The sequence below is a fragment of the Pisolithus orientalis genome, assembly GCF_024613125.1.
Source record: "Pisolithus orientalis strain OTSU chromosome Unknown F5J12scaffold_16, whole genome shotgun sequence".
Lineage (NCBI taxonomy): Eukaryota > Fungi > Basidiomycota > Agaricomycetes > Boletales > Pisolithaceae > Pisolithus > Pisolithus orientalis.
In genome coordinates, this window is record NW_026260797.1 from 621,484 (window position 1) to 649,428 (window position 27,945).

A 27,945-nucleotide genomic window follows, 5' to 3' on the forward strand; every position below is an offset into this window, starting at 1 on the left:
TGCGTCCTGTGAATCGAAGCCGACGTGACATAGGTAACCATAGCAAAGTGCAGGTACTAATTTTACACAAATGCAAATGTGCAACGAGATGCAACAAAATCGCGAGTGAATAACAAGTCTGGAACATGGACATGGCATAGGAGCACGAAGACTAGTGTGCATACAATGGTGGCCGCGGTCGTCCACTTTGCTATATTGTTCGAGCCTATTCCAACCCTACCCAGCCTCTGGCATCGACGCGTGAGTGCGCCGTGGTAGGGGCCGCGGACGAGCCAACTCCGATGAACGATATCGTACGACCTCTGGAGGAGGCCATTGCCACACGCGGTGTGACCTGCGACGGGAAGGGGTACGCGTTGGGTTGCACGCTAGACGTAACAGTCATGGTAGCTGGCGTACGCGTCGCTGTGGTGACGGTGGGCGATGGAGGAAAAACGAAGAGAGTTTGTGTCGCAGATAACAAGGTTCGAGGGGTTGTTTTAGAAGGGAAAGTTACCTGATTAGAGGTATCCGGAAGCTTGAGCGAAGGTGGCACATGTTTTCGAGAACTTCGTTTCCGGCGAGGCCGAGATGGCGGATCTCCGACGGGCGCAAGGACTGGAGTAACCGGGGAGGGAGGAACCGGGGGTAATACTCCAAGGGTGAGTGGCCGGCGCCTTGCTCTGCTTGGAGCAATGTTGGCTGACGCTCGGACTACAGATTGCCGCGTAACGTGGAATGTGAGCTTTGTGGGAGATGCCGACGGTGCAGACATCAGATGTCTACGGACAGGTAATGGGCGAGCTGGGAAATTGTTGAATGTTAGAGGAAGTCGAGAATCGGACTCGCTCGGAGAACCAGGAGATTCACTCGACAAAGATGGACTCCGCCTCGGCTCCGTTGTGTCGTCAAAGCCACCGCCGACGCCCAACAGTTCGGCCTCTTCGTCAGCTTCTACCAAGTTCTCGCTGAGTACACTCCCGCAACTAGTGCGAATGCTTGCGACAGATCCTGCTCGCTTTCGCTCGTTTAGGCTTTTTTGGGTAGAACTCAAACCAATTTCGGAACGCGTCGAAGCTGCTGACGGCCTAGCGTGCAATGATACGTTCTTCCATCGCACGGTCGAGATCCTTGGCCTCCTGTTGAATGGCATCGTTATCCCGATCTTCGTAGCCCTCGGCTGCGAATGCATCGCGGCGGCGTCCCCATTCTTTCTCCTCGTCGGACGTCGACTGAGTATTTGTCTGATCGGGTAGGGGAAGCATTCCCACCTTGTAAAACCTTCTCATAATCGAGCAGTTGGTAAATGAGGCTGTGGAGCGAGGATTAATTAAAGACAGGTTGCAGGGGCACGCATACTTACGACATGTTGGGACCCACATGCTTACTCTTCTCTTTCACAAAAGAGTAAGCTGCTTGCATGCCCCTGAGTTCCCATACTTCTGGGGGAACAAAAGAGCAACGTGTTGCAGCAGCGCGCATGACAATAGCGATCATCAGGGTGGCTGAGCGAGAGACTCCACATTGACAACTAGAATCGGACATGAGAGAAGGAGACACGGACTGAACACTTTACCCACTGTATGAGAACGCCCTCATTGCGAGCAAGAGCGGCATCTACGAAAGCCATGGCAGCGGGGAAGCCTTCACTGACGAGATGCCTTTCGCCATGAGACCACTGCAGTTTGAGGTAATGGATTCCCGGACGACCTGTGGGTGAGTGAGGTGGATAATAGGTCGACTCTGGTTCTCTTGCTCTAGCACTGAGGTTTGGAGTGGAGGCTGACTGGCGAAGGGGTTGAGGATGGGATGCGTCGAAGGGAGAATTGACTTCCTTGGCGACGTTGAGGATGGCCTTGATACGGCGCTGGATGAGGGCCGGCCAATCACGGGCGTTGTCTTCGGAACCGAGCCATATGCCAGGAAGGACCTGAATTGGGCCATCGAGATAGGGCACGGTCGGAGAACCGTCTTCGTCTTTTCTATGAAGGGCAGGGGCGACGGTAGTATTAGGGAGGGACAAGATGGAAGGACGCCGGAGAGCTGGAGTGGGAAAGGGGTGGAGGTCGAGGGCACTTTGGGGAGGTGAGAGGAGTGAATTCGTGGACGAATCTGCGGAAGGCAGGTTTATAGATAGTTTTTTCATGTTTCTAGAAGAGCGAGGTTTCTGGAGGGGACACTTGAGATGCTCAGAGGTTGGGGAGGACAGGGTTGAGTGGGAAGAGGTGTCGTCTGTGGAAAGCACTATAAGGGGGTTATGCTGAGGAGTGTTAATGCGGAGGGCTGTGGGAGGACATCTTTTGCGTGGCACTGGGACCTGGGCCTCATCCTGACTTGTCGAAGGCATGATAACGAGATATATGAACACTCCACGTCCAGCGTGAATTTCAATCGATAAAACAGACAAGCCAATCCTGGCTCTTTGCACACTCGAACGAAGAATATAACAGAGAAATAACCGAAGAAGAAAAAATAAGGGAAAGAAGAAAGGAAAAGAGGTATACAGAAGAGGGTTGCCCTCGACAATGCAGGATGATGGTTCGAATCTGTACTTATGTGTTGCCGGTGGGGCCCCTGCGACGACGACGGGGGGCGTGTTTGTGTGTGTTTGTTTCACGCCATGGCGACGACAACACAGGCGGTGCGCTGGCTGTCGGATGAGGCTGCCTCGTTGAAGTCCAGCGGTCCGACACGTTGTTGATCTGAACAAGCTGAGCGGAAATGGCCTGGGGCTGGGACCGCAGTGTCCATGAGGATGGTCACGCCGGACATTGGACACTCCGTGCGATAAGCAATGTATATGTAGCATCAAATGTTGGGCGCTTGTTTCGTAATGCTCGCCTAAGGCGCGCTTCGACATGAACAACCACGCACTCTTCATTGGCTCGTTCTTCCTCACCTTCACGACCCTCTTCGTAGGCTCGCGCTTTCTCAACGCCAGGCTCGAAGAAGCGGGCTACGACACCTCCAGATTGATTCTCATCGGTCTTGAGCCAAAAGGTCACACCACCCCGGCAGGCAGCAACATGGCGTTCTCCTCCACCACAACCGGATACACCCACTTTGTGGCTTTGGCACTCGCTCTTGCTAGCAGCGCTTTCATCTACCTCAAATTTGCGTCGCCGAGTGCGTTCATCACCATTTCACCCTTCCACCCCCTTCATTGACGCCACCTGCTGACTTCATAGAACGAAAGCCAGTTCTTGACCCCAAAGTTTGGCAAGAATTCACTTTGAAGGAGAAAATTATCGTGTCGCCGAATACCGCCGTGTAGCTGCCGCATCTTCCCACTTCTTCTGCGTGTAATGACTGACGTGGACACTTAGTTACCGCTTCGCCCTCCCTCGCCCCGAAGACGTCCTTGGTTTACCCATTGGGCAGCACATATCCATTTCTGCGGAAATTAATGGCAAGGAAATCGTACGCAGCTATACCCCCACCAGCAGCGACGACGACCTAGGCCATTTTGACCTTTTGATCAAGGCAAGTGGGATTTGCCTCTTTATCGTTTACCAACGCCGAACGTATTGCCCAGACCTACGAGAAGGGCAACATCTCCCGCCATGTGTCTCTCCTTAAAATTGGCGACAAGGCACGAATCCGTGGTCCCAAGGGCTTTTTCAAGTATATCCCGACCCTGGCGCGCGAGATTGGCATGATTGCCGGTGGTACTGGCATCACACCCATGCTGCAAATCATCCGCGCGGCATTGAAGAACCCTGCAGACAGGACTCGCTTGAGTCTTATCTACGCCAATGTTAACGCTGAGGACATTCTTCTCAAGAAAGAACTCGATGACCTCGTTATTGCGCATCCCGATCGGTTCTCGGTATACTACGTCCTCAACAATCCGCCAGAAGGGTGGACCGGAGGCGTCGGCTTCGTCACGAAAGAACAGATTGAAAAATACTTGCCCCCCACCGCCGAGGACATCAAGCTTCTCATGTGTGGTAAGTTTTCTCTGAGCCGTAGATTGAGCCTATCTACGAATGTCATAAATCCCTACCAGGTCCTCCACCAATGATGACAGCGATGAAGTGCGTTTGATGTACTTAAAACATATTACATTGTTCATTCCACACAGGAAGCACCTTGCTGAATTGAACTACACTGCACCCCGCACCGTCAGCAAACTCGAAGATCAGGTTGCCGCACCATTTTTTTTGTTGCAATGCACTCGCACTGACGGACATTTGCCCAGGTCTTTGTGTTCTAACATCGGACGGCTGATTGTTGGATTAGAACTTCGATGAAATAGACCCGAGATGACCAATAGAAATTTGTTCGTCTTGACTTGCTCTCTTGATGCTGCAGACCATGCAAATAGAGATCACGTTATGAGGCACGGTAAATGGACAGCATCACTAGTGTCAAGACTGCGCCATCAACTCGTCAGCCACTAGTCACTGGCCAGGAACTGCATTGGTTTGATCTCATTTCAAATTGCACTACCATCTGCCAACAGAGATCTGGCTGATCTGGAAAGCTTCGCTCAGCATAGATCAAAGTACGCCTTGTCTCGTTGGAACAAGCCCAGGAATGTCAATCCCCGCACAGGATATGTACTATGATATTTGGATATCCCACATGCCTCTTGCCATAAGGTTGCGCCGTGTCGCCCTAATAACAAATCGGAGGCACGCCTTCAGGCAGATGCTGCGTCTTCGCGAACGTATCTTGTTGAATGCCACCCTGTCTCTCATCAAGCAATTGCTGTGGCACTAGCAACGAGCTGACTTGAAACGGATGGCGAGTCAAGGTGTGTTCGTTCACTACCGCAAAGGTAGTGAACCCCCGTTCATGGTGCTGCACCTCGTCCGATGCATATTAGGCGCGGGCCTTCTGTTATCTACAGTACTGAAGAACGTGTATGCCTTCGAGGCTAATACAGACCCCGACGTGTCAGCCCCCCCCAAGGTATTCCACATGTTAGAATAATAGAGTAAGTGGGAGAGAAACTTATTAGTTAAGAACACATCGCATATTACAATACTGTACGATGGTTTCATGCCTCACCAATCCAATGATCAGGCCATTGGAGAAGTCAGCCGAACGCTTGAATCCTCCAGCATCTCGACTCGACACTCATTTAATCTAACGAAGGTGTGGGAAGCTCTCGTAAGACAATGAGAACGATAAGCGGACAATGCCTACATTTTTCCTATTTCGTTTGCGGCTAGCATACCGATCAGGAATTCTTCTTCAGTGGGCTCCCTATGGGACGTCCGCGCCAGCTGTATTGCGGAGTCATAGTAATGAAGGGATGTGAATCCATCCCCGTCTTTTGGTAATAAGAGAAGGATGAATCGAAAATGGTGCAGCATGCGAGCATGAGGTTTCAGTCGTGGATGGCTGGGAATAACCAAGTGTGCCTTGGCATCTTCAGTGAACGGTGAGATTCCCCCGATCCCAACGCAACGGCAGCTCAGGAGACACACCAATGTCAGCGATGGTATCCAGCAATGCACGCCGGAAGCGAATTCCAGAGTACTCGGTACCTGAAACCCCACTGGTGATGAGCTCACGGCGAGCAAGAGAACAACATCAATACTTACCTGGTCTACCCCAGCCCGGGTGAATGATATGTCGAGGTTGACACTCGTACGACACTAGGCAAGCCCGAGAAAACTCTTGGGAAATGTACTCGCGGACTTGCTACTGCAGGCATGAATGCGACTCCTCAGCACCTACGTCACGACAAACTCGCCTTGGGGGCTTGGGTCCGGTTAACTGTAGTGTAGACCTTCGATATCCGCTGCAGCCTTCTCCTGACCGCCACTCGACGCCTTACACACAATGTTATGGAGACCAGGAACTGGACAGCGCAGAGACATTCGACTTAGTCTTGGGGGAAAAGAGGAGAATAATACTAACCACTAAGAGATAGGTGGCGGCTATGCAAACTGCGTTCCAGTTATTCCTCCACGACCTAGTCGGTGCGGTCCTGACTGCCTGTGAGAGTAAGGAAGCGAGGGAACCTGCAAAGAAACATCCCGTGATGAGTGCCAAAGCAACATAGCTTGCCTCCGAGATCCAGAACAGCGCGCGGGGCGACAGCGTCCGCATCAAAATAACACGATGAATCTTACATAACTAAAGAATGCCATGCGGAGTGACTCCAATTCTAATAGGCTTGTTTCATTACCAAGGTCTACCCAAGCTACCTATACGGCTTTGACATCATGCACCTCCATGCAATCATTGACTGGTTATAACAAGCCCTTGTATATCTCATTTTTGAGTCACGGTCTGGTTGCAGAAAGGGACGACTGTTCGCTCGCAGTTCTGAGAACGAGGATCAACCGCATGGCATCCCGATATTCACAAAGAACTGCTTGGTAGTTTAAATTCGATTGCGTCTTCACCGCTGGGTCATGTGTTTCTTGCAGTTCCACGTTGCTGAGGAGCTTATGTATCGGATAAGGAAGAATAATCCAGCACACAGAAGATTGCAAACTCACTGTCAGTAGGGTGTTCGCACTTTGTGACATTCTATGTCTCGATAGTTCGCCGGACTCAGAGGTTGCCAAGTGCTCTAGTGTCTCGCACAACGTTACGGTCTTCGGGCTTGCTCTTACATAACTTTCTGAGAAGTCGTCAACGAATATTACAATCTACACCAACAGCCCGCTCACTAGTATCATTATCAATATGATTCACCAGAAATAAAAGGGCATCACATATCGTAGGACCGACAGCGAGAGCCAATGGTTCATCCTCGGATTGGTAGGGATGTGCTTTCATCAGCATCAAGGTGTCGGATAGGTACTCCCATGTGCCCAGGTACCAGCACGGCTCAAGTAATGGTGCAGACATGATATAGGCGGAGACCGCCGCTGAGTTGGGTCAGTGTTTCACGGCGACCACTCTACCGTCATCGGTGCTTACAAGCAACGACCAGACTTCTTGTCTCTGAACTTATGTGCCTCATCATCTCCACGTCCAAGACTTGAGACGATTGGCTGTTGTTGTAGCCGGGACAGCGTTGACGGATGATTGTTGCAAAGGTCAAAAACGTTTCATGAAGGAGCGTCGTCTCCCCTGACGAGGTGTCGAGTAAGAACTTGCCGACACTCTCGGCAACACGAACGGAGGATTGGTCGTCGAGAGCATCGACATCTTTTGAGATGATGATCGAAAGAAACTGCATCAGCTGTTGCACCTGAAGCAGTCGGTTTTGCTCAACGGGTATCTGGGTCAGAGATCTATAACAATTTGCATGGCCGTAGTATTGGTAAGATTCTACTCACACACCCACTGCCGCATTAGCTAATGGACAGTAAGCACTTATGTCGACCCAAAGTGATAAGGCATACCTTCATCGATGATAGTCTGGAAAGGTATACTGGAGTCGCCGCGAATGAGTTTCCACACCTCGCAAACGCAAGAAGCATGCATAAAGGACAGGCTCTGAATAACGAGATTATTGACTTTGGGGTATCAGATCAGCTGGGTTGCTTTGAGGTTCTTTTTACTACTCACCTACACTGCCTTGTTCCATTCGACACAACTGTAAAGCAAGGACCAATAGGGCCTTGCAGTAACCAATTGAATGATGTGCACCACAGTTGCCAGTGACGATGGATTGTCTCGCGAGGAGACATGTTTCACGAAGAACATCCATCACTAGCGGTAGTGAACCCGCAGGAGACGAGCTTGCAGAAAGCATGATAGTACACCTTGTGAGTAGTTCCTATGCCAGGAACAATTAACATCCCCTGGAGGGCACGCCCACTTGGAGCCTCACCACCAGAACTGTCATCACAGCATGTTGGTAATGGCTGTGGGACCCGCTACCCTGGCTGGACAAAATGGTTCCAAATACGTTTGACTCCTCCACATGATGGCGTAGATAAGTCGTCGCCTTGCTTACGCAGTCAGACTTTTTTTTTTAAAAAAAAAGAAAAGAAAAGAAAAAGAAAAAGAGAAGACACACGAGATGAATGAATATGTCTGCGCGAGGACTTTGGCATTCTTCCCAAACACCTAAGCACCATAAAGGAACCGCCCCAAAACGGACGAGCATGCTTGAGGCGGCATTCAACTCTTCCAAGGGACAGAAAATTGTAGGGAGTGTGAACTCATCCTTGTCCATGACGAAGTTCAGTAAGCAGATAATCGCGCTGTTGGTTTGAGGGCGGAAAGGTGTTACGGAGTGCGTTTCAGTATCTGTTCGCAAGGACATGCTCGTAACCTGTATGGGAATGAGAGGCGAGTGATGGTCACCTAGAAGGTGGTAATATCGGACTCACGGCGAGTAAAGTAAGAACCATGGCATGTACGAGGCGCTCTTGCTCGACAAGGGACTGATAGCCTTGACCAGCGACTGCCATCGGTTCGAGCATTTGGCGGTCGATGGACAAGATATGTTCCGTCAACGCAGTGGGCAGTGATTGCGGGCTTCATTTGCACTTCCAATTTCGTGAATGAAAATTTTTCATTTCCACCACTTACAAGAAATCACGGCCCACGCTCGTCCCAGAGATGCGAGGATAGAGCACGTACGATCCGAACAACAGTTGTACCGCCAACCGTTTTGCCGCGGGCGACGTGCGATCAGATGTAAGTAGGGACGGCACCAGATCCCAATTATCTTGCTGTTGTATCAGAAAAAAAACTACATGCGTGAAGCAGTCGAGATACCAGCCAGCTGCATAGCAGCTTTCAGTCTGCCTTCCCGTTGACGAACCACAAGGACGTTGGCGAGGGTTTCTTCCGAAGAGAACACGCGGAAGTCCGTTGCAACCAGTGCAGAAAGGTCTCCCAACTTTGTCAGGATAATATCGACCCAGCAAACTGTGGTGGGAGCTGCAAACCCCAGCCTCAGGTCTTTGGCAGCTATGGTACGAAAGAGCCGACGGTACTGAAATAAAAGGTTGAGGAAAGAGGGAGGCACTGCATACTTTAGCAGGAAGCGGAAGCGGCTAACAAACGAGACTGTGACACCTACACAAGCACGATATATCCTTGAGGGCCATGGTCCGGTCTTGATCTGAGAGAGTTGACTGCGGCAACAGGAGCATATCTATGAAGCGCACTATGGCGGTGACGCATTCTTGAACGACCCCATGCAAAGAATCATCCTAAAAACCATTGAGGGAATTGCTAGAAGTAGTTATGCTAAAACATGCCTCTCGTAGCACGCCAAAGTCGAGTGTTGCCAGTGTGCTCGTGGCCCAATTTACAGATTTAGGAGCGACATTGGCCTGACAAGGTTTCGAACCACACGCCTGGGCAAATACAGTAGAAAAGCTGAAGGTATCAGTGAGGGATGGCTCTGGCTCGGATTCCGTGTCGCTGTCGGACATGCCGGATCTTGCTGGTCAGGTTGGCTTGATCAGAGCTTATATGCTCCTTATTTTGGCGCATACATTCACCACATCACAAGCCCCGAATTGATTTCAACAAAGTAGTAATGCTCGTCTTACACTCCAGTCGCTCCTCGTTGTCTGAAAATATAGACTGGAACACCTGGTTCGACTCCTCTGTCTATGTGAGAGAAAAAAAAAATTAGATACGCATGAGCACTCGCCAACCATACACGCACCTCTCCATCGCAGAATTCGACAGCCTGCCACGGCTCGTCCTCCACGGCCCGAATTGCCAGCAACATCTCACGTCGGATAGCAGACATTCCACCTTGCATATTGCTGTTCCTGTCCTCGACTAATTTACGGGCCGACACCTGCACTTCCTTTCCCTCAGCAAGCTTCTTCTCTTTCTTCGGGGCTGTCACTACAGGCGCCGGCTCATCTGGATCCGGAGGGTAGTCATCTGAATCCGAATCCGAGCCAGCCCCCCTTCTTGACCGCCCACTCTTACGTGAGGTGAGATCTAAGTACGTTAACGTTGGGCGAAACTGGTGGGTTTCGCTGACCGGAACAAGGTGCAAGCGATCTAAGAAACGGGATAAGCAATAAAGAAGAGCAATACGATCACACAGCCCTACCATTATGAATGACTCCTAGCATGTACACCTCCTGCTGGGGTATTTGTTCACTTTGCAGTCGAACTTCGGTTAGTCGTGGTTCCTCCCCTTCCCTCTGTTTAGTGCTACTGCTGTCTTGATTCTTCTCCCTGTCGTCCTCAGTGCGCGCAACTCCAAACTGCTTGCTCTTATCTTGATTCCAAATCTCCGGTCGCGTATCTACCGGAACGTGGATCTCTAGTTTGCGGGCCATAGGCTTGATACGTGCGCGGATCCGTTTTCCGCTGAGAGCTGCAGACGGCGGTGTCTGCAGCGGTCGAGTAAGTAGCGGAAACTGGTGAACGTGTACATCCGGACTCAAAATGTCCGAGTAGTGAATAGGGAAGACGCTAACAATCTCGTCCTCCTCCATGATGGAAACCTTCGAGATCGAAGAAAATGCACCCCGTGGGAATCTTATCTCTAGCACATACGCTGTGTGCATTGCGGTACCCAGTCAGTTTCGATAGCTACGCGCGTTACTACTGTACATTGCATTCTGATGTGGGTTGTGATCTGACTCTGTTGACGTCTGCTAGGATTCATGATGTGGACTTCCCGTTATCGCGTACATAGGAAGATCCTGGACTTGGGCTCTCTCGAATAAAATTCACCAGTTCCCATTATTACTTTTCATTCCAAACACTGCATCAACACGATGGCTGCCAGTCGCTCTTACCCCAACATTATTATCACTGGAACGCCGGGAACGGGTAAATCGACGCATGCACAATTGCTTGCACAGGAATCACCGATCCCCCTGAAGCACATCAATGTCGGGGAAATGGTGAAGGACCGAGGATTGCATGAAAGCTTTGACGAAGAATGGCAATCATATACCGTGGACGAAGACAAAGCAAGTCTAACATGATGCCATCGACATTTTTGTTGACACATTTCCGCAGCTCCTTGACGAGTTAGAACCGCTCGCCGATCGAGGCGGATTAATTCTCGATTGGCACACTTGCGACATATTCCCAGAACGGTGGATCGACCTCGTTATCGTGCTCCGTTGTAAACATACTCTCGTCTGGGAAAGACTAGAAAAGCGGCATGTTTTGTCATTCATCCTCGTTGACCAGTCTGTCTCATGTTTGTTAGAGATTATCCGTTGAAAAAAATCCAAGAAAATAACGAAGCAGAGATTATGGGTGTCGTATCCGACGAGGCCAGAGAATCTTATCAGTCAGAGATTGTCGTGGAACTCACAAGTGAATCTATGGAAGATCTTCAAGAGAATGTCTCGCGGATGGTGGAATGGATTAGCAATTGGCTTGACAATAACGCCAAGCAACACAACGGGACCCAAAGCTAGGTCGCGTCGGGACGCATGCACAAGGCCATTCTAGTATTCCTTCGGCCCAAATGCGAGTATTTGACCCGAATTCCCAGTGGTTATCGTCGCTAGGGGTGTAGGGTTGGAATTTAAAAAAAACGTCGCTCGTTACATTATTGGGCTCGCGAGCACTTCCAACATTATGTAGCAAACTAGTTGACTTGGAAATAGGAGTGGCTGGAGACAAAGCACTTGACCTCGATGTTTTGACGCTCACTGCCAAGCACTACCGCCTAGCGGGCTTTGCCTGTGGCATTAATGACGACTGAGCCCTCCGAGACACGCAGCAACTCACCCCCTGGAAAGGTGCCTCTTTACGAGGCCAGTACGCAATTTCAAAAGCTGGAGGTACTCTCCAAAGCGACTTCGACACGTCCGACAGACGCTTAATGCCGCTGCAGTCGCAGCAATCCGCAAAACCCTGGAGGCTGACGAGGTGCGTTGTCTTCAGAGTTTCTTGAGGAAAGGCATATGTTTGCTAAACTATCTCAGCCAGGATCGTCAACCTCTGTCTCGTTCTTGCGGCCCGACGATGAGTTGCTGCTCGTAAAGCTCTACACTACTAAGATCCCTCAGTTATGTGGCCACTTCCGCTTCCCTGAAGAGGTGGAAGCCACTGCCATAAGTTACTTGAAACGATTCTACCTCAAGAACACAGTTATGGACTGGCATCCAAAGAACGTCATGTAGGTCCGCATCGCCGGTCTCGTGGAAACTCTAATGCATCTGCACGAACAGGCTCACGGCACTCTTCCTAGCTACGAAAACGACAAACAATCCAATATCTTTGGACTCTTATACTTCCAATATCCCGAAAGCTTCCCAGTCCGATGTTCTGGATTTGGAGTTTTTGGTTGCGCAGAGCCTCAACTTCGAGTTTGCGGTGTGGCACGCTCACCGAGCACTTTGGGGTCTGTGGCTTGATCTCCAGGTACTTTTTCGATCGTTTTCTAACTTGGTTCGCCGCCTCACTCTTCGCAGAGCCTTCCTGATGTTACCGAGAGCCTCCGCTCCCTGGAGGTGTATGAGACCGCTCTCAAACATGTCCGCGTGTCACGTTTTACGGATGCGGAGCTTATCTATGCCCCATCACAGATAGCTCTTGCTGCTCTATCACTCGTCTCCCCATTTTTGTGTCAAAAGTGGTTGGATTCGAAAATGCCCTCAGATCCTACCGCTGCAGAAGCGCACCGGCAGATCTTAGAGCAGACCAACAACGAAATTGAGAACATGATAATGCAGCATGGACAACCGCCCGACGTAGAAGCCGCTCGCGAGGTTGATCGTCGCCTTAAGCTGTGCAAGAATCCTGAAAAGGTGGTTGGAAGCAAGGCGTTCCTTACTCGGCGAGCGGAGGAAGAGCGTCGCGCAGAGGAGAAACGGAATAAAAAAGCACAGGACATACGTAAAACTTCTGAGGGAGAGGATCCTTTTGGAAGTCGACTCACCGGGTCACGGGAGTCCCCAAGCGTGGATGACGACGACGACGATTGAAATCCGTTTATATTTCTGTTTAGATCACACTTCTCTACAGGAGCTACATAGACACAGGGCTTGTAGATATGTCGTCCATAAGATTGATAGATAAATTCTCAAACGACACAAGGGCTCGATGAGAAGTGTATATTTATACAAAGGACATCGTTGTTGGCTGCACATTGACCTCACCGACCGTGGCTTCAGAAGTGGGCCGGTGAGGCTTCGATAGAGCCAGATTACAGATAGGCTCATCTGGGGAGATCGCACCGCACTGGAGACATTCACCGACGGATCTGTCTTTCCTGGAAACTCGTAATACAAGGATCACTATCAGAAGCCTGTGACTGGTGAATAGTTGTCTGGCTGGCGAGAGAAACGGAACGTACAGCAATTACAGTCGAAGGGACACAGCGGTGCGTCTTTGGAGGTGTAATTAGACGGCTCGCAGAAAATTGAATGGACGCACCTCCACCCTCGTTGCCGATGCCGAGTTCGTCTTCCTTGTAAATGTTGTACCCTTCTTCGGTTTTCTGACCTGAGGGTGGCAGGTTGGTTATCGTTAGATATGTGCGCTGAGCAAACTACCCACGAGAACCAGTCCCTCTTGAGTCCTTGAAGCGATCGTCGTCATGTTGGGGTCGTTGGGTAGACGAGCTTTTTTTGGATTGCCCGTCGATTTTTTGGCGTTTTTTTGGGTGATGGCGAGAAGAAGACGAGTCAACGACAGTCTCGGGGTTAGAGCGTTTGCTCGAGGACTGCTTGGCTTTTTTCTTTGTTTTGGAGGCCGTTCCCTGTGGCTTGGCTGCAAAAATCTCGTCTATTTCTGAGGAGGCAGGCATGGAGAGTGAGTGTGACAGGGTGTAACGGCGTGACACCTGGCATCGACGGTCAGCTTGTCCCCCCAGAGTGGCCCTCCTCGACGAGAGTGCCGATGTTGTAAGTACACTCGCTTGACTGGCTGGCCTGTCTGCCTGACCCAACCCGTTGCCCCCTGCCAGACCCCAGTCTCCCCACCAGCTGCGGCCCCACAACCCACAGATCCCGCTCCCACCCACAGCCACCCCATTCCTGCCCCAGAACCCCTCTTTCGATCCATCATCCCTATTCAATCTCGACCAGACGTCCGTCAACCTCCGCGATCATCAGATTAATAATAATAATGTAACACCCAATGGGCGCCAGCTACCTCCATCATCCTCGGCTTCATTCCGCCCAGGAATGCCGTTCACCCCCACAGTCTCGCTTCCTGGCCATTCAGCTATGCAACCATCCGGTTACCCTTCTTACCCCAACCCTTCCCTCCAGTCTGCGCCCTCGTTCGACCCTGCTGCACAGCTAAACCTGCCTTCCCGTCAACCTCCAAATCCAGCGCATGTCAAGCCCAAACAGCGCTTCCTCACCGGCCTAGCCAACTTTCACATCTCCCGTGGTCATCCCCTCCCCCCTGCATTGACCGGTTGCCCTTACCCACCCAATTACGACCCCGCCAGTTCGCCCTGGAAAAACCTTGACTGTCCTTCAGGAGAGATCGGCATCTTTCGATTGGGTGGTAAGGATGTCGACTTGTTGAAGCTATGGAACGTCGTCCTGCAAGGTGGTGGTTTTGCCAAGGTATGTGCTCCGTTTAGTCCTTCGTTGTATCGTAAGATGATCCCAAAAAACTAGGTCACGCAACAAAACGGCTGGCCTCAAATCAGTCGCCATTTCGATCTGCTTGACAGTCCTCCCGGGATGCCCTCCGCCAATCAGCATCCTCCCGCGGTAGTCCTTGCTCGTTATTATCAAATCCTCCTCCTACCCTTCGAAGAGGTTTTGACGCGGAGCGCTCAAGAGGGCAATAGAAAGCCGATGACCGCTCCAGGTCGGCCAGCCGGTGAAATGCCAGACAGCGTCTCCAATATCCCTCCCCCTCCAGGAACGGCTTCGCAAATCGGAAGTATTACCCCTTCTCACAGCATCACCGTCCCCATAGACCAACCTACTATCTCCGGCATCCAAACCCGTCCCAGCGGAAGCCCACCAGGTCCTCCATCCCAACCGCTGCCACAGAGCCCGTGCCCTCCTCAAGCGCCACCCGGATCAAATTCTTCAGGGTCGTTTGGGTTATCAGAAGCTTTAGCTGGCAATTCGTTGTCCCAACCTTTGGGTGGCACAACCCTCGCCCAATTACCTACCGGTACGGCAAATGATCACCAAGATCAAGATCTTTCGGGTTTGAAGCGGAAGCTGGAAACGGACGAGGTTGACGGTAAGCGAGCAAAGTTAAAAACAGGTGAGACTGGCCCATTGACGTGGTTCGCGTACGTAATAACCTTGGAACAACGATAAGGAGGGACAGAAATGGCGGACCCAGTGAGCGCTTATTCTCTCTTTTCCATCCAACGCATTCACCGCTCGTGTAGCTACCTTCGTCAACTCCCTCGATGGACCGACCATCAACTTCTTCTGCCCCGCCAACGACCTCAAGTGCACCGCGTTCACGCTCACAGTTGATGAGAACCAAAGTTGAATATATACCTCTGGCTCGTGAGGTGGACACCTATGGAGGCCGAGATCTCAATCTACTAGATGAGGAGTACCACAGAGCGCAGCGGCGGGCAATAAGGGACATCAATGAATGGGGAACTGTGGACATCGAGGCACTCACGATGTCTATCCGGTCACGCCTGACGGTCGAGTTGTCATATGCTTTAACGACCCTGACGCTTCTGTCGACAATGAAGGGGCCTACGCCTGGGTCTGGTTTCCCGATCGCCCAATGCACTGATTTGCTGGAGGAAGTGCTGGATCTTTTAGAAGATGAAGCGTTTGACGGCGTTACTGATGTGCAACAGCATCTACTAGCTGACGATACCCGTATACCACGTCATCGTGAATTGGTGACATTGGTGCACGACGCAGAGTCACTGCCCTTTGCTGGGCTCAAGGGTGGACAGATATTGGGCAAAAAAGAACAAGACCCGCGACATCGTCCGGGAACTATCGTGCTAACCGTCACCAATATTATCCGGAATTTATCCGTTATCCCGGACAATGTGCAATTTCTCGCGAAGCACGAGCGCATGCTAGAGCTTGTGTTACGAGTCAGCGGTATCGTCGTTCCTGGGGACGGTGGACTACCACGGTCAGCCTCACCATTCCTCACGCTCTCAGAGGTGCTTCAAGTTCGCAAGGATGCCATCCACATTCTCAGTAATGTGGCCCCCATGATTGTCTTCCCCTTGGACTCCCCGCCGTCTGATTCCACAGCCCGGACTGTTGCTCGAGTATTCGAGCTGGTGGCATCTATCATCGTGGAACCTATAGATGCAGTGCCCCCTACGCAGACACTCAAGCTAAGCGGCATTCCGTTTCCGAACTGCCGTCCTCCATCCCTTCCTGATCTCACTCTCGACGTTTTTACTCGCATCGCCCATCTAGACCAAAACCGCCAAGTATTCTCTAGAGTCATACCCCAGGAGTGGATATGGCGTTTATTGGAAAGCTTGGTCCGCCGTCTTCCAGTTTCCGATTCCGATTTTGCCTTCCTCTCGCGGGAACCATGGTTATCATACCTAGAGAAGGCCACAATGGCAATTTATGCCATTTCTTTCCTATCTCCACCGGAATTGAAGAAGCGAATCAAATGCGATAGGTCGCTGCGATTCTCACAAGTTATGATCCGAATGGTCCAGCGACTCCTTACGACCAGTTCTGTGCCCGAAGCTCGCACCTGGTTCATGGTCACTGCACGAAGAGCCATTGAGGCGATGAAAGTTGTCGACGATGGGGAGGACGCGTTTGACACGTCGCAATCTACTCAACCAACCTTGGCGTTTGGGATGGGTTTCGGGGAAACGGGCGAGATGGTAGTGGAGAAGGGAACCGGGATGTTGGCTGGTCGACGTGACGTTGCATGGGACCTGCTTATGCAGCGAGATTTGGATCCGGTGTTGTTTGGGGAGCTGGAGAGCCTGATGAGAGTAGACTGAGTCCATGATCGCGAGCTTCGGTCCCATCATTTGCTCATACCTTATGCACGGGATATCTGGTGCCCCGCATGAAAACCTTGGCTTCTTATTACCTTTGTACCTACGTTAAATGATTTACGCTAAGATAATCCGGTGTCCACTGCTGCGTTCACTTGCGTCGGAAATGGCGATCACCATCAGCATTAATATTCACGCGTTTCCACCGCAGTTTGCACTTCGAACCCCTCAGCAGCCTGCGTGCCATGCCAGTCGAGCTTGCGCCTCCTCCCCTGTACTCCCAGTTGCAGGAAGAGCCTTCAGATGGCAGACGTGATACGGAGACGCCAGGCGTGCAGATTCTCATTGTACCCGCTGCAGACGGCACAACTTTCCAGAAGGGCTGTCTTGGTGCGGAGGGAGAGCATGCGGCCATAGAGGGTGAGGTCCATCTCAAGGGTGCTCGACCAGGATTATGGAAGAAAGTGTCAGTCGCCCCTCTTTCCTGTCTCCTCAGCCTATTGTGCTCATGAGATCTTTGACTGGTGAAGGTCCATCACTTTGTGCACGACGGAGTCCGCCTGTGGACGACAGATCGAGCTAGGATCGTCCGAGGTCGACCTGTTATCACAGATGCCAATCTCTGAAACCATCCCAACCTCGTTACCCTTTGCCATACCGCTGATGCCTGATGTGCCTCAGTGCATACACACTACACAATCCGCCTTGACACATGTCCTCACAGCAACGTTGCACCCTATCGATTCTACAGCTTCCGATCGTATCGAAGGACGCTGTTGTCCATGTCAGACGCTATACCTCCCACACGCACACTGTACAGACATTGCCCGAGACTCATGTCTTGACTGCACCCATGCGGGTCGAGGTCGAGATACCTCGATCCACTTTCGTGGTTGGCGAACCTATCCCGGTGTACATCACAGTGCCACCTCCAGACTGGGAACGTATTTTAGATGGTGGTCTCAGGCTCCGCAATGTCAAAGCGGAACTCGTAAAAATTGTCGAGACGAACAATGGGGATGGCAGTCATGACACTTCAATTCCGGTCTTTGTAGACCCGACAGGCGAAGTTACCTCTTCCCCACAGGATCTGTCGGAGGGACCGTCGTCTGCGGCGTGTCCACCACCAGAGAAGCTAAGCAATGCTTCATTACTTGCTCCCCCAATCTCCGAAAGCTCTGCCTCGTGTCACACCACTGTACTTTCCCGTTCCGGGGCGTCTTGCAGGTTTCACAATACGAAAGCCGTTCGATTACGCTTGATTCTGTATCAACCGTTACCCCCATCGTCCCCATCGGACCAGCCGCCACCGTCCGTACCTTCGGGCTATGGATGTTTGGAGTCCGATGTCCAGTGTGTCTCAATCACTCAAGCTACCCTCTTGCATAATGTCTCGTTTCGGCTCAAGGTACTGGTGTCGGTCGTTGACATCAATAATAGGACCGAACGGTCCTTCGTACTGTCCATTCCCATTGTCATTATCCCTTCACCAGCTCCACTTCCCGAGGTTGAAGAGTGGGTAGACATCGCGTATCAGAAGAAACACGACCGCCCACCAGTCAGGACGGTGCGGCAAGAAGACACCGAGTTGTCTGTGCCAGTGTATCAGGAAGGGACGGCCGGGCCCAGCTATTTGCAAAGCGGAGAGCCTCCGCCGTTCGAAGATCGAGACGTTCCCCCTCCTCCGTTCTTTGCTTCTGTGCCCTCCACTTCAACCCATCTACCTACGTTCCAAGAGTCGGAAAACGAAGCGTTCATTCCCACGGATACAGAGGAGCATTTCACCCACGCACCTGAGCCGAGGATTATCATTGGAGAGGGCGTTCTCTTTGGGTTTTCAGCTTCTCAGCAATTCGATGGACACTCCGACGTGATCCATCCAACATCGACACCGCCGCCTACAGTTGAGGAGGCAGCGCAAGACCCAGACGTTACTAGTCTCATTGACATGGTTCAGCCTCGCCGAGCGTTAGGTTTAATGCTTGAACAACCAGATGACTCGGCTAGGGATTGTGGTTTAACCCCGCCGCCACCACCACCATTGATGGATGATCCGTCTGATCCCCCTCCGTCCATTGACTCTGAGTTCAGGTCCCTTACGACTCACGGAACCATTCAGGTGCATTCATCAACTTCAATTGCTCATCATCCATTCTCCCAGTTGCACGGACATGATGATTCATTATCACAATCACGAGAACTCTTGCACCAGACATCACCGGACACGCACGCGCCGCCTCCTTACCTTACGGCGAATGATCACGAACAAGCTGCAACTCCTCCACCTTATATGGACTTCGTGCTTCCACGTATCCGTTGAATGGGCGTAGTTAGACTCCAATATTACTGTACTGGTATACGTATAAGTGCATGGACAATTTCTAGCTCACCTCCGAGGGGAGGAGTGACAGTTCGATTTGCAAAGTTTCTATAGTCCGACAATCCATTAGAAAAGGGTAGAAAATTACAAGTGAAGCTAGCAATCGCGAACATATAGATCAAAACGGTTACTTAAAAAACAGGATGAGACGGTTGTGAATGTGGTTCGCATAACAACTAGGGAATAACCGCTAGCAATTGCAGCCATCTCTGCCCTTCGTCTGGTTCTCTTCCAAATTCACATTACCCTCTTGTCGCGACGCTCCAGGTCGGCTAACCTGAGTGCCATTTCTGCCAGCCCCACGGGTGGAAGCTAATATATGTTCGATGGGTATCTTCTTGGCTGTGTCACCTATCCGTCAGACCAGGCGGCTAATTCAGTGGAAATATACGTACCGATTTCTGTAAATATTTCGATAATGCCCTGACCGGTCTTGGCGCTGGTCTCAAAGAATAGCAGCCCTGCTTCAGTGGCATAAGCTTGTGCCTCTTCGCGAGGCACCTGTCTTAAGGACTCGGGTTCTCCCGCTGAGCCGGGTGTCTCTCCAGGGGTCGCAGTTGCGTCGTCGGCTTCATCTTCGGAGTCGGAGGCGGGGGCTGCGGTGGAAGGTGAACTGGATGACTGTACTAAATCTATCTTATTGCCTGCGAGTGCAATGACGATATTGGGATTGGCCTGTCTCTGTAGTTCTTTTACCCATGACTTGGCCTTCTCAAGACTGCTGGCTTTCGTGACATCATAAACGACCACGGCCGCCTGGGCGTTGCGATAGTACATGGGCTACAGTATGTTGTCGGTGGCGGAAATAGATGTCCCGAGGTATTTACTTACTGCCAGAGAGTGAAAGCGTTCTTGGCCAGCGGTATCCCAGATTTCATAACGTAAAACACGATCCTCCAGACGACACTTTTGTGTCAAGAAGGCAGCACCTATGGTGGGTTCCTTGTTGGGCTGAAACTCGTTGTTGACCTAGACGGAGGACGGCGTCCATAAGCCGATTCCCTATGACACATCATCTTTTACTCACGAATCGGAGAACTAGAGATGATTTGCCCACAGCTGCCTCGCCTACGGTACAATAAGTCAGTAGTCTGTAAGTGCCAGAAGGTTTATCTGGGTTTGGAAATGCCAACGAGGGAGAACGCCGGAGGTGACGAGAGAGACAGACGGGAGACGAGACGTACCCAGAAGGACCAGTTTGACTTGGACAGATCTGTCGACAGCTCCTGAGGCGGCGTCAGTCATCGTTTAAGTCGAGACGTCCTTGAGACCAGAAGGGGGGGCTTGTCACTGGCGGTGAATGGGAGAGCCAGGAAGGTGTAATGGCTGGCAGCTATGTGGCTGCGTGCTGGAGCAGTTTGTTTGCCTTTGTGTTCGCCAGCAGCTACGCATCGCAGCAAACTTAGGAATGGTCGAAACATCAGATCCATGGGAGATCAGAAACTTAGTAAAGGTTCTCCTCGTGCAAGGACTTAGCTTGCAGGGAATGTAGACAATTGCTGTACAACAACAGTGGATAATAATATATTTTCGGACATGTGACCCACAGACGGGAGTATCGAGCGATGTTGCGCGTACTCTAGCCTCGACACGCCACTATTGTGCCAATGGGTGTGCCATCCGTCTTGGGCCCGTCTATCCGTTGTGTGGACTTACTGTCAGTTGTAGACCCATCCTCTTTCCGCCCAACCTCAGACAGTGTTCCTCCGCCCAATGTCAGCTACCAGCAGAAGCAGCTCCAAGGCGTACCTGTGAACTACCATCCACTCGTACGTGCATCTGCTCGCCTTCATCCTTGGTTTCCGTTCACCCCTGGACATGTCAGAACCCCTTCACGTTCATTTTGCGTGCAGCCCTCATATACCCGGATAAACTCGCGCTTGCCCACCCAGATAGCAGGGAGCCCGCCTTCTATACATATCGCGTATGGTAGGCGCCGTTCCGTGATACTCATTGTTGCGCGTTCTTATCCGCTCCCCAGGGCCCAGCGTATTCAGAACTTGGCCTATGCGTTAATACAGGCAGGGATACGCCCAGGGGACCGCGTCGCTGTGCTGTCCCCTAACACGTCAGTCCTTAGCTCTTCGTGCTCTTATTTCGTTAGACTGACTGATCCCCCAGGCCCATGATTGCAGGTCAACACTATCCCATTGTCTGCTTCCGTTCTCTGGTCATCACTCAACCCAATTACAGACGCCCACTTCGGAGTCATTGCTGCTCGCGCGGTACTAACCCCAATCAATACCCGCCTGACCTCTCACGAAATTGCCTACATCATTGACCACAGTGGTGCTAAACTGATATTGGTCGACCATGAGTGTTCTCATCTGTTGCCCACTTCCAGAGTTAGAACCATCGTCTGCCACGATACTGGGCGCGAAGGCGATCCTTATGAAGGGTTTCTCAGTTCAGGTCGAAAGTTCAGTCAGGAAAGAGGTTGGGCTGGACTGGACGTAGAAACAAATGAAGATACTGGTGCAGTCTTGTGCTATACGTGTGTTCAAGACTCTACACTGTTACCTGTTTTGACTAAATTGTTCTCCGATCTTTAGTTCTGGTACTACCGGCAGAGTGAGACGCTTTTTTTGACGTTTCCTTAGACTGGTTGCCTCTTACCGCCTCCGCAGCCCAAGGGCGTACTCACTACTCTACGAGGTCAATGGCCGGTGCAACTGTATAGGTTCAGTGGATTGATTCCCAAACAGGTTCTTACCTTGCTGCTATAGCCAATGCTGTCGAGGGACAGTGAGTGATCACTATAAATTGTGCATAAATACTCATGGTTTGCAAGGATCAATCGACAATCCACGTACTTGTGGTATGAACTCCTATATATTGGATGGATAATGTCAAGGAGGTGCTAAGTCGTAGATTCAGGGTGCTCCCGATGTTCCATGCGGCAGGGTGGACCTTCCCCTGGGCAAATGTCTTCGGATGCGCTACCCAGGTGTGTTCCTGTGCTTATTGCTAGTCTAGGCTCATTCGAAATGGGTTCCGTGGAGATCATTCTAAGATCAGTTAATTATCCTCTCATCTGGAAGCATCTGCTCCACTCAAACGCAACCCATTACTGTGGGGCACCGACTGTCCAGGTTGGTTTGCATGACTCCTAGTGAAATGTTGCCTGTAGCGTTACTGGTTGTTTCAGATTGGAATTGTAAATGATCCTGCCGCACGATCATTGTCTCGACCCGTCACCGCTATTATCGCTGGTTCAGCACCCACTCCACAAGTCATAGGGCAACTTGAGCAAATTGGCATCACACCCGTTCATGTTTATGGTTTAACGTATGTTGGCGACGTTTCCGGATTCATGGCATGAATACTAACTCGTCGTGGTTAACAGCGAGGTGCGTTAACAACCTTTTGCCATGATCACATCGCTTGATGTGCAACGTAAAGACCTATGGGCCCTTCACACGGTGCTATGACCATCCTTTCTGGTCTAACCTCCCGCTTGTTGAGCGAGCGAGGCTAATGGCTCGCCAGGGCCAGAGTTTTGCCACAGCCCAGGACGTTAGAGTCGTCTACCCCCCGAAACATGAGGACGACCAAGATATAGTGGATGTGCCAAAGGACGGAAAGACTATAGGAGAAGTCGTCACCCGCGGTAACATCGTGATGAAGGAGGTTAGTTTGCAGGACTCGTCATTATGAAAATAGCCAGGCTCACAGAAACGCCACTGCAGTACTTCAGGGACCCCGAAGCGACTCGTAAAGCATTTAGAGGTGGTCACTTCAACTCCGGAGATCTTGCTGTGATGCATCCGGATGGTGTCATCGCAATAATGGATAGGAGCAAAGACATTATCATCTCTGGAGGGGAGGTGAAAAATCATATTTGCCATCCCAAAGACGTACAAAGCTCATTACCGCCTGCTCTAGAATGCGTCGAGTCTGGCAATCGAACAAGGTCAGGGGCACTTCGTCTTTTCTCGTTACAAGGTTCTGATAATTTCTACGTCGCGAAGAGCTCGCCAATCACCCTCATGTACTGGAGGTCTCCGTAGTTGCCCGGCCTCATGTAATATGGGGCGAGAGACCAATGGCCTTCGTGATCCTTCGTCCGGAGTTTGTCTCGAAGTGGGCGACAGACAATGCGGGCTTTGAGGTGGAGCTCAAACGTCACGCACGTGAACGTCTTCCAGGTTTTGCTTGCCCGGAGTGGGTCCAGGTGGTCGAGGAGCTACCCGTGAGTCTGCTCGCCGCAGACGTAACAGAAGTCTCACTATTTACCGTAGAAAACGTCCACTGGTAAGATTTTGAAGAGCAGTTTGCGCAAGATGGTAGCAAAATTATGACAAATCCATATACTGGTGAGGTATCCTGACCATCGGCTAGGTATCTACATGTGTCTGACTCTAATAAATATGATGCAGATAGTGGTGTTAATGCAGTAGTCAGGGAAGGAGGGTAGGTTGCACATGGATGTGAACGGTCATGAAGACTCCGGACGGAGTCTCAGTATCCTAAATGTACCTGCATTGCGCTCGCAAAGATAGAGATCGTCTCCCGTCCGTCCGAGGAACAAGATTTCCTCCGTTACGTCGGGGTCACCATCGCCAGAGCCTGCAAACTCATTTTTGCCGGAAGATTTACCTGCGGAATAGCTACTTTTCTTGCTGAGGTGACCGGACTTGCTCTTAGTTGACGGCGCAGGAACTTCAGCGTTGCCTGGAGCAATAGGCATGCCAATCCTCCAAACGAAAGGCAAACGTCTATTGGTATTTGAGGGCGGAGGACTAAAATTCGGCAGTACGCTGCGCGACCTGTCTGCTGGTGTGAGTAGGGCATCTCCAAAATCCATAGCTTCCAAGCCTCCCTGCCGCATGGCGACAATGATAGAGCGATCCTTGATATCGAAGGTCTCCAGGCGTTTCACATCACCCATACGCTGTGGGAACGGTCTTGAGCCATTGTTTTCGTCAGGACTCCAGAAAAACCGTCCTTTCAACACAGCTCGTCCACGAATATCAACGATAGATGTGCTGTGTCCTCCCCGTGACGAATAGAATAATGCGGGGGGACCAAAGTGACGCGACTGGAGGAGAAGTGATATCGGGGAAAGCAGTGGCTTCGAAGAGTCTGGGAACGGTCGGCTGGCCGATACCGTGGGCGGGGGCGGAACGGAACGGAATGGATAAGCAGGGTCGACACAATGTTGTCTGAGGTCTCTGAGAAGAATGAATTCCTCATCTTCCTCCTTTCGAACAGGCAAGTCAGGCGGGAGTAGGCCATCCTTATACCATGCTTGCATCAAGGTTTCTTTCCAAGGTCCTGAGCAGTGCGTATAAGTAACTGGTGCGACTGATGTGACATATCGGCACTCACCGTGAATTTTGCCCCTTGGGTCGCGGTATAACCACCTTGATGGAGGAGCTGGAGCTGGCATAGGTAGGCCAGGGGGGTTAAACTGGATGTTCGCGAGATCAACATCCCCATTGCAAGATTCGGGCTCGTGCTCGGCTCGGTATTCAAGGAAATCAGCATATGTAGGCGGGATAATATAATCATCAGCAACGGTTGCAAGCGGAAAATTGGGTGCAAAGGATAGTTGCTGAAACGTCGTGTATGGGCCTATTTGTGTGGAGGCAAGTGCTACCAACTCCTCTGCGTGTGCCAAGGCAGCTTCGTGCGTGATCCCACTGGAAGCATGAGCTGAACCGTGGAGTTGTGCCATGGAAGTGCTCCGCGCCAATGACCCCTGGGCCTGCACCGACAGGCTGATGCTGACATTGACGTTCGTCTCTTCATCCTCCATATTTGGTGGGTCAGTGTCGAAAATGTCATTATGACCCGATCGTATTTCCCGGACTCTGCGGCGAGCAGCTCTCCGTTCGGCCCGCCCAATCCGAACCTCACGCACCCTAACTGTGGCGGGTTCCAGACCGAAGACATTTTGCGAAAACATTAAGAAGACTTCCACTAAATCATCGCCTTGCAGCTGCAGTTCAAGGGATTTCGGAGAATCCGGGAGAATAAAGGTTCGTGATAACCCAAGGGCTGTTCTGTACGTGCCAGCAAACAACTCTACTTTTTCACCATTCTCCCCACACAAGATGGCCAAAAAACTACCAGAAGATTGAGAAAATTTAATCAGAACAGCAGACTCGGACAAACCTCTTTTTCGGCGTTTCAACGGCTTTAATCATCAGAGCGCCTTTGGTTCCAGGAAGTTTGACGTATTCTAATTTCGGTGGGGGCGCGTGGGGAGCTACCGGGGTCTGGGCATTGCTCCGTCTCGTGTCTGCGTCCAAACTCTTTAGTGTGAACGTGGGGGGTCGCTCTCCAGTTCTTCGAACGTTGAATGCGTTGCTGAATATCCGAGGGAAAATGCGGGAGTGGTGTGAAGTTGCCGGAAGAGAAGGTGTGGTTGGTACAAGGGGTGCCACATTACTAACAAACGAAGTTCTATTGCCATCTGATGTGGAGGGACGAGGAGAAATGGACGTCGGCGCTGTAGAGGGTCGTAGACGTGTAAAAGGATGCTCCGTGGACATGCTACCCTCCTGAGGTATACTAGGCGTCGGGGATGCGGCTGATAGGCCCGATAAATTATCTACTGGTGGGTTGGGAGCAGCATCCTGAAGTCCGTTACCTGCAAAGATCCCTCCCAGAGTAGACCATCGCCGCCGCCGATCCGCTCGACTTGCTATATTGCGGGTATTGGAACATGGATAAGCACTATCACCACTCGTTGCAGTAGGCGAGTTCGCGATGAGAATTGGTTCTTGAGGATGGAGAGTCCCCGCCGGTGGTAAGCCTGGAATTCTACTTTCCAATAGTGCCTGAGCGAGCGTGATGCGTTCGCCAGGGACGGAGCCTGCGTCGTCGTCGTCGTCCTCATCAGCCTCTGCATCTGGAGTACCATTCCGTGCCCCACTATCTATTGCAGCATCTGCAAAGGGAAGGCGAACAGATGGAGAATTCTGCAAAGATGGTCGTCGATTGGGATGAATAGGGTGGGTTCGGACGGGTAAGGCACTACCAATAATATTGTTGTTTTGGTCCTGGTTCCTATGCGGAATGGAACTCGTCCTCTCATCCAGAGCTTGGCTGCCACTCGCCCCTGCAGTCAACATATCTATGGCTTCATCGTCACTGGCGCCTTGCCAGTCTGAAGACTTTGCTTCAACACAAGGGGACCGCGCAGGGCGTAGTGCAGGAACTGGTGGGGGTACCACAGGAACCACAACCAACGACAGCGAAGATCTCCTCGATCGGGGGACGCTAGCAGACACAGCAGACCTCTGGTTTCCTATTGTTAGCCGACCATCTGGGGCACTGGTATAAGGAGGAGGTTGCCCAGCTGGGCGGAGCGACGGCGGCTGTGAAGTGGGAGGTCTAGGTTTCTTCGGCATTCCCGTGTGTGGACGCTTCGGTGCAGAGTCATCCTTCCGCTGCACGTGGTTCATGGGGGTTGACAAAGACAGTTTCCCCTTCTTCTCGGATGACTCTCGTCGCTCCAAGTTCAAACCACGGGTACCCGTCTTTTTAATTTCCTCTCGTCGGGTGCGCTCACGCTCGCGTCGAATCTCCAGTTCGATCCGCCATTCAATCGCCTTCTTTACCTCTTCTAACGCATACACCCGTACGCCATCCCTCCGTCCGGCTATCGCGACCAAAACACCGCGATGCTCCATGACGAGCACACTCTTGAAAGGTACTCTTCGGACGAGAGCGTAAGGTTGCAGGGCCGGGGGTGAGACGAGGGGAAGAACGTCCAGGCCTTGAGCATGACAGAGTAAAAGATAATGTGGCGCCAGGAAGGTGCCATTCGTGGGTGGTGTGCTGAAATGAGAAGGTGATAAGGTAGCCGTTATGGCCATCAGTGAAAGTCCTAATTCCTGTAGAGTGGGAGGCGGCAGTGGAGGTGGTGGAGTGATTGGTCTTGCTGGGGTGGCAGGAGAAGATGCTCTTGAGTTTGAGGGAGACTGTGAGTAAACCGGTGTAGAGGACCGTTGGTCATGAAGGGAGCGAGGGGTGGCTGGTACTGCGTTGTCACGGCGATGAATAAGATTTGAAAGGAATCCAGAAAAGCGGTTGGTCGGACGAGTCTGATCAACCAACAGTAAGCATCCATGACGAGGCAGGAACGGCCCGAACTTACCTCGTTGAGTGAGCGACGCCTATGTAGCCTATCCCTCGCAAATGGAGCTGTGGGAGGGGCCTGGACAACTACTTCTGAATGAGCGGAGGCAGATTGGGGAGGATGCGGGGAGGTGGTAGATGGCTGCGACAAGTTAGCGGCGGAGACGGAGACGTGCATGCTGGTAGATTCGTTCTGCATGCTGACTGAATCGGAGTGGCCATGGTCTGTCCTGCACATGAGGCAGGTCCACCGGGGGATTATCGTCCTTTTTCGGGTTAGTTGTTACCTTAACGCCTCCGGCGGCGGTCAACTCCTCAGAGTCAGCATCCCGTAGACATTCGGTGACTTCTTCGACTGAGCGCGGGGCCTCCAGAGTTACTAGGGAGTCGCTCCACTGGTCAACAGCTGGGCCGTCAACTTCGTCAAGCATAATTGATCCTGGATGGATGACGTGCTCCTAGGATACGGACTAGCTCGAGCCTGGCTCCAGAAATCAGGATCAGGAGACGGAGACGTCGTAGGACATGTGTGGGCTGGAGTGCCAGGAAGGGGCAAAAAGGAAGATTGTTCCCACGCCACCCTCCGGGGCCTTTGTCGGTGATCGCTCGGCTTAAGCTTCCACAGAGTCAATCATGTTGGCTCTGGGCACAGGTTGGTCGAAGAGTTTGGTCGGCGCGCGTTTCTCGGTCGTTCTCGCATCTCAACACCGTGACAGAGCAGGACTTGGCATATTTCTCCAAGGTC

General features: G+C 51.6%; 13 protein-coding genes across 13 annotated transcripts; 6 read left to right on the forward strand and 7 right to left on the reverse strand.

Annotated features, from left to right (window-relative positions):
- Window positions 1-205: 205 nt before the first annotated feature.
- F5J12DRAFT_905951 (uncharacterized protein) lies at window positions 206-2,326 on the reverse strand (the record flags this gene model as incomplete). The annotated part of the gene is made up of 5 exons (XM_051748724.1): window positions 206-1,056; window positions 1,085-1,211; window positions 1,261-1,291; window positions 1,343-1,510; window positions 1,560-2,326. The coding sequence occupies 5 exons, from the start codon at window positions 2,324-2,326 to the stop codon at window positions 206-208; spliced, it is 1,944 nt and encodes a 647-aa protein (XP_051599518.1).
- Window positions 2,327-2,837: 511 nt separating this feature from the next.
- F5J12DRAFT_893304 (NADH-cytochrome b5 reductase) lies at window positions 2,838-4,195 on the forward strand (the record flags this gene model as incomplete). The annotated part of the gene is made up of 7 exons (XM_051747642.1): window positions 2,838-3,105; window positions 3,168-3,249; window positions 3,306-3,399; window positions 3,515-3,929; window positions 3,989-4,016; window positions 4,064-4,124; window positions 4,181-4,195. The coding sequence occupies 7 exons, from the start codon at window positions 2,838-2,840 to the stop codon at window positions 4,193-4,195; spliced, it is 963 nt and encodes a 320-aa protein (XP_051599519.1).
- A 370-nt stretch (window positions 4,196-4,565) lies between these two features.
- Window positions 4,566-6,045, reverse strand: F5J12DRAFT_941627 (uncharacterized protein; the record flags this gene model as incomplete). The annotated part of the gene is made up of 6 exons (XM_051749695.1): window positions 4,566-5,073; window positions 5,134-5,359; window positions 5,418-5,477; window positions 5,535-5,630; window positions 5,683-5,794; window positions 5,854-6,045. 6 exons carry the CDS (start codon window positions 6,043-6,045, stop codon window positions 5,007-5,009), a joined length of 753 nt encoding a protein of 250 aa, XP_051599520.1. The 3' UTR covers window positions 4,566-5,006.
- A 78-nt stretch (window positions 6,046-6,123) lies between these two features.
- F5J12DRAFT_131112 (uncharacterized protein) lies at window positions 6,124-8,638 on the reverse strand. Its single transcript, XM_051738078.1, has 11 exons — window positions 8,623-8,638; window positions 8,232-8,572; window positions 7,916-8,173; window positions 7,727-7,843; window positions 7,462-7,672; window positions 7,296-7,409; window positions 7,230-7,248; window positions 6,868-7,184; window positions 6,615-6,815; window positions 6,441-6,565; window positions 6,124-6,386 (listed from the first exon to the last, which is right to left on the reverse strand). The coding sequence occupies exons 2-11, from the start codon at window positions 8,322-8,324 to the stop codon at window positions 6,222-6,224; spliced, it is 1,620 nt and encodes a 539-aa protein (XP_051599521.1). The 5' UTR covers window positions 8,325-8,572; window positions 8,623-8,638; the 3' UTR covers window positions 6,124-6,221.
- Window positions 8,639-9,360: 722 nt separating this feature from the next.
- F5J12DRAFT_905954 (DNA-directed RNA polymerase III subunit Rpc5) lies at window positions 9,361-10,319 on the reverse strand (the record flags this gene model as incomplete). Its single annotated transcript, XM_051748725.1, has 3 exons — window positions 9,361-9,468; window positions 9,527-9,876; window positions 9,929-10,319. The coding sequence occupies 3 exons, from the start codon at window positions 10,317-10,319 to the stop codon at window positions 9,361-9,363; spliced, it is 849 nt and encodes a 282-aa protein (XP_051599522.1).
- Window positions 10,320-10,604: 285 nt separating this feature from the next.
- Window positions 10,605-11,261, forward strand: F5J12DRAFT_905955 (P-loop containing nucleoside triphosphate hydrolase protein; the record flags this gene model as incomplete). The annotated part of the gene is made up of 3 exons (XM_051748726.1): window positions 10,605-10,802; window positions 10,852-10,997; window positions 11,048-11,261. The coding sequence occupies 3 exons, from the start codon at window positions 10,605-10,607 to the stop codon at window positions 11,259-11,261; spliced, it is 558 nt and encodes a 185-aa protein (XP_051599523.1).
- A 210-nt stretch (window positions 11,262-11,471) lies between these two features.
- On the forward strand, window positions 11,472-12,851 carry F5J12DRAFT_835586 (cyclin-like protein). The gene is made up of 4 exons (XM_051745918.1): window positions 11,472-11,607; window positions 11,719-11,968; window positions 12,021-12,213; window positions 12,264-12,851. Exons 1-4 carry the CDS (start codon window positions 11,541-11,543, stop codon window positions 12,774-12,776), a joined length of 1,023 nt encoding a protein of 340 aa, XP_051599524.1. The 5' UTR covers window positions 11,472-11,540; the 3' UTR covers window positions 12,777-12,851.
- On the reverse strand, window positions 12,852-13,623 carry F5J12DRAFT_835589 (uncharacterized protein). The gene is made up of 4 exons (XM_051745919.1): window positions 13,351-13,623; window positions 13,228-13,296; window positions 13,148-13,180; window positions 12,852-13,099 (listed from the first exon to the last, which is right to left on the reverse strand). Exons 1-4 carry the CDS (start codon window positions 13,598-13,600, stop codon window positions 13,092-13,094), a joined length of 360 nt encoding a protein of 119 aa, XP_051599525.1. The 5' UTR covers window positions 13,601-13,623; the 3' UTR covers window positions 12,852-13,091.
- On the forward strand, window positions 13,624-16,868 carry F5J12DRAFT_835595 (uncharacterized protein). Its single transcript, XM_051745920.1, has 4 exons — window positions 13,624-14,372; window positions 14,427-15,033; window positions 15,091-15,113; window positions 15,164-16,868. The coding sequence occupies exons 1-4, from the start codon at window positions 13,980-13,982 to the stop codon at window positions 16,730-16,732; spliced, it is 2,592 nt and encodes an 863-aa protein (XP_051599526.1). The 5' UTR covers window positions 13,624-13,979; the 3' UTR covers window positions 16,733-16,868.
- Window positions 16,869-16,974: 106 nt separating this feature from the next.
- On the forward strand, window positions 16,975-19,049 carry F5J12DRAFT_893309 (uncharacterized protein; the record flags this gene model as incomplete). The annotated part of the gene is made up of 3 exons (XM_051747643.1): window positions 16,975-17,195; window positions 17,260-17,401; window positions 17,454-19,049. The coding sequence occupies 3 exons, from the start codon at window positions 16,975-16,977 to the stop codon at window positions 19,047-19,049; spliced, it is 1,959 nt and encodes a 652-aa protein (XP_051599527.1).
- Window positions 19,050-19,174: 125 nt separating this feature from the next.
- F5J12DRAFT_131126 (GTP-binding protein ypt5) lies at window positions 19,175-20,549 on the reverse strand. Its single transcript, XM_051738079.1, has 5 exons — window positions 20,294-20,549; window positions 20,137-20,177; window positions 19,941-20,078; window positions 19,505-19,889; window positions 19,175-19,451 (listed from the first exon to the last, which is right to left on the reverse strand). Exons 1-5 carry the CDS (start codon window positions 20,352-20,354, stop codon window positions 19,300-19,302), a joined length of 777 nt encoding a protein of 258 aa, XP_051599528.1. The 5' UTR covers window positions 20,355-20,549; the 3' UTR covers window positions 19,175-19,299.
- A 167-nt stretch (window positions 20,550-20,716) lies between these two features.
- On the forward strand, window positions 20,717-23,410 carry F5J12DRAFT_721389 (uncharacterized protein; the record flags this gene model as incomplete). Its single annotated transcript, XM_051741309.1, has 17 exons — window positions 20,717-20,878; window positions 20,935-21,038; window positions 21,091-21,177; window positions 21,231-21,244; window positions 21,303-21,603; window positions 21,662-21,680; window positions 21,737-21,764; window positions 21,815-21,854; window positions 21,901-21,927; window positions 21,987-22,056; window positions 22,112-22,201; window positions 22,258-22,401; window positions 22,512-22,739; window positions 22,799-22,936; window positions 22,995-23,022; window positions 23,081-23,301; window positions 23,351-23,410. The coding sequence occupies 17 exons, from the start codon at window positions 20,717-20,719 to the stop codon at window positions 23,408-23,410; spliced, it is 1,761 nt and encodes a 586-aa protein (XP_051599529.1).
- Window positions 23,358-27,787, reverse strand: F5J12DRAFT_131357 (uncharacterized protein). Its single transcript, XM_051738080.1, has 5 exons — window positions 27,220-27,787; window positions 25,708-27,166; window positions 25,230-25,647; window positions 24,441-25,180; window positions 23,358-24,386 (listed from the first exon to the last, which is right to left on the reverse strand). Exons 1-5 carry the CDS (start codon window positions 27,436-27,438, stop codon window positions 23,548-23,550), a joined length of 3,675 nt encoding a protein of 1,224 aa, XP_051599530.1. The 5' UTR covers window positions 27,439-27,787; the 3' UTR covers window positions 23,358-23,547.
- Window positions 27,788-27,945: the final 158 nt, after the last annotated feature.

What these genes read in the sequence shown, in the direction of transcription:
- F5J12DRAFT_131112 (XM_051738078.1), bottom strand. Translation starts at nt 8,324, where the DNA reads ATGCTCGAACCGATGGCAGTCGCTGGTCAAGGCTATCAGTCCCTTGTC. An exon ending in TGGTTCTTACTTTACTCGCC is followed by an intron (nt 8,174 to 8,231) that starts GTGAGTCCGATA and finishes ATTCCCATACAG; the next exon opens with GTTACGAGCATGTCCTTGCG. An exon ending in TCATATTGATAATGATACTA is followed by an intron (nt 6,566 to 6,614) that starts GTGAGCGGGCTG and finishes ACGACTTCTCAG; the next exon opens with AAAGTTATGTAAGAGCAAGC.
- F5J12DRAFT_835586 (XM_051745918.1), top strand. Translation starts at nt 11,541, where the DNA reads ATGACGACTGAGCCCTCCGAGACACGCAGCAACTCACCCCCTGGAAAG. An exon ending in GGTGCCTCTTTACGAGGCCA is followed by an intron (nt 11,608 to 11,718) that starts GTACGCAATTTC and finishes GAGGCTGACGAG; the next exon opens with GTGCGTTGTCTTCAGAGTTT. An exon ending in GTCTGTGGCTTGATCTCCAG is followed by an intron (nt 12,214 to 12,263) that starts GTACTTTTTCGA and finishes CACTCTTCGCAG; the next exon opens with AGCCTTCCTGATGTTACCGA.
- F5J12DRAFT_835589 (XM_051745919.1), bottom strand. Translation starts at nt 13,600, where the DNA reads ATGCCTGCCTCCTCAGAAATAGACGAGATTTTTGCAGCCAAGCCACAG. An exon ending in CTCAAGAGGGACTGGTTCTC is followed by an intron (nt 13,297 to 13,350) that starts GTGGGTAGTTTG and finishes TGCCACCCTCAG; the next exon opens with GTCAGAAAACCGAAGAAGGG. An exon ending in CATCGGCAACGAGGGTGGAG is followed by an intron (nt 13,181 to 13,227) that starts GTGCGTCCATTC and finishes ACACCTCCAAAG; the next exon opens with ACGCACCGCTGTGTCCCTTC.
- F5J12DRAFT_835595 (XM_051745920.1), top strand. Translation starts at nt 13,980, where the DNA reads ATGCCGTTCACCCCCACAGTCTCGCTTCCTGGCCATTCAGCTATGCAA. An exon ending in AAGGTGGTGGTTTTGCCAAG is followed by an intron (nt 14,373 to 14,426) that starts GTATGTGCTCCG and finishes CCAAAAAACTAG; the next exon opens with GTCACGCAACAAAACGGCTG. An exon ending in GGACAGAAATGGCGGACCCA is followed by an intron (nt 15,114 to 15,163) that starts GTGAGCGCTTAT and finishes CCGCTCGTGTAG; the next exon opens with CTACCTTCGTCAACTCCCTC.
- F5J12DRAFT_131126 (XM_051738079.1), bottom strand. Translation starts at nt 20,354, where the DNA reads ATGACTGACGCCGCCTCAGGAGCTGTCGACAGATCTGTCCAAGTCAAA. An exon ending in AGTCAAACTGGTCCTTCTGG is followed by an intron (nt 20,178 to 20,293) that starts GTACGTCTCGTC and finishes ATTGTACCGTAG; the next exon opens with GCGAGGCAGCTGTGGGCAAA. An exon ending in CGAAATATTTACAGAAATCG is followed by an intron (nt 19,452 to 19,504) that starts GTACGTATATTT and finishes TAGGTGACACAG; the next exon opens with CCAAGAAGATACCCATCGAA.
- F5J12DRAFT_131357 (XM_051738080.1), bottom strand. Translation starts at nt 27,438, where the DNA reads ATGTGCAGGACAGACCATGGCCACTCCGATTCAGTCAGCATGCAGAAC. An exon ending in GGCGTCGCTCACTCAACGAG is followed by an intron (nt 27,167 to 27,219) that starts GTAAGTTCGGGC and finishes TTGGTTGATCAG; the next exon opens with ACTCGTCCGACCAACCGCTT. An exon ending in CCCAAGGGGCAAAATTCACG is followed by an intron (nt 24,387 to 24,440) that starts GTGAGTGCCGAT and finishes CGCACTGCTCAG; the next exon opens with GACCTTGGAAAGAAACCTTG.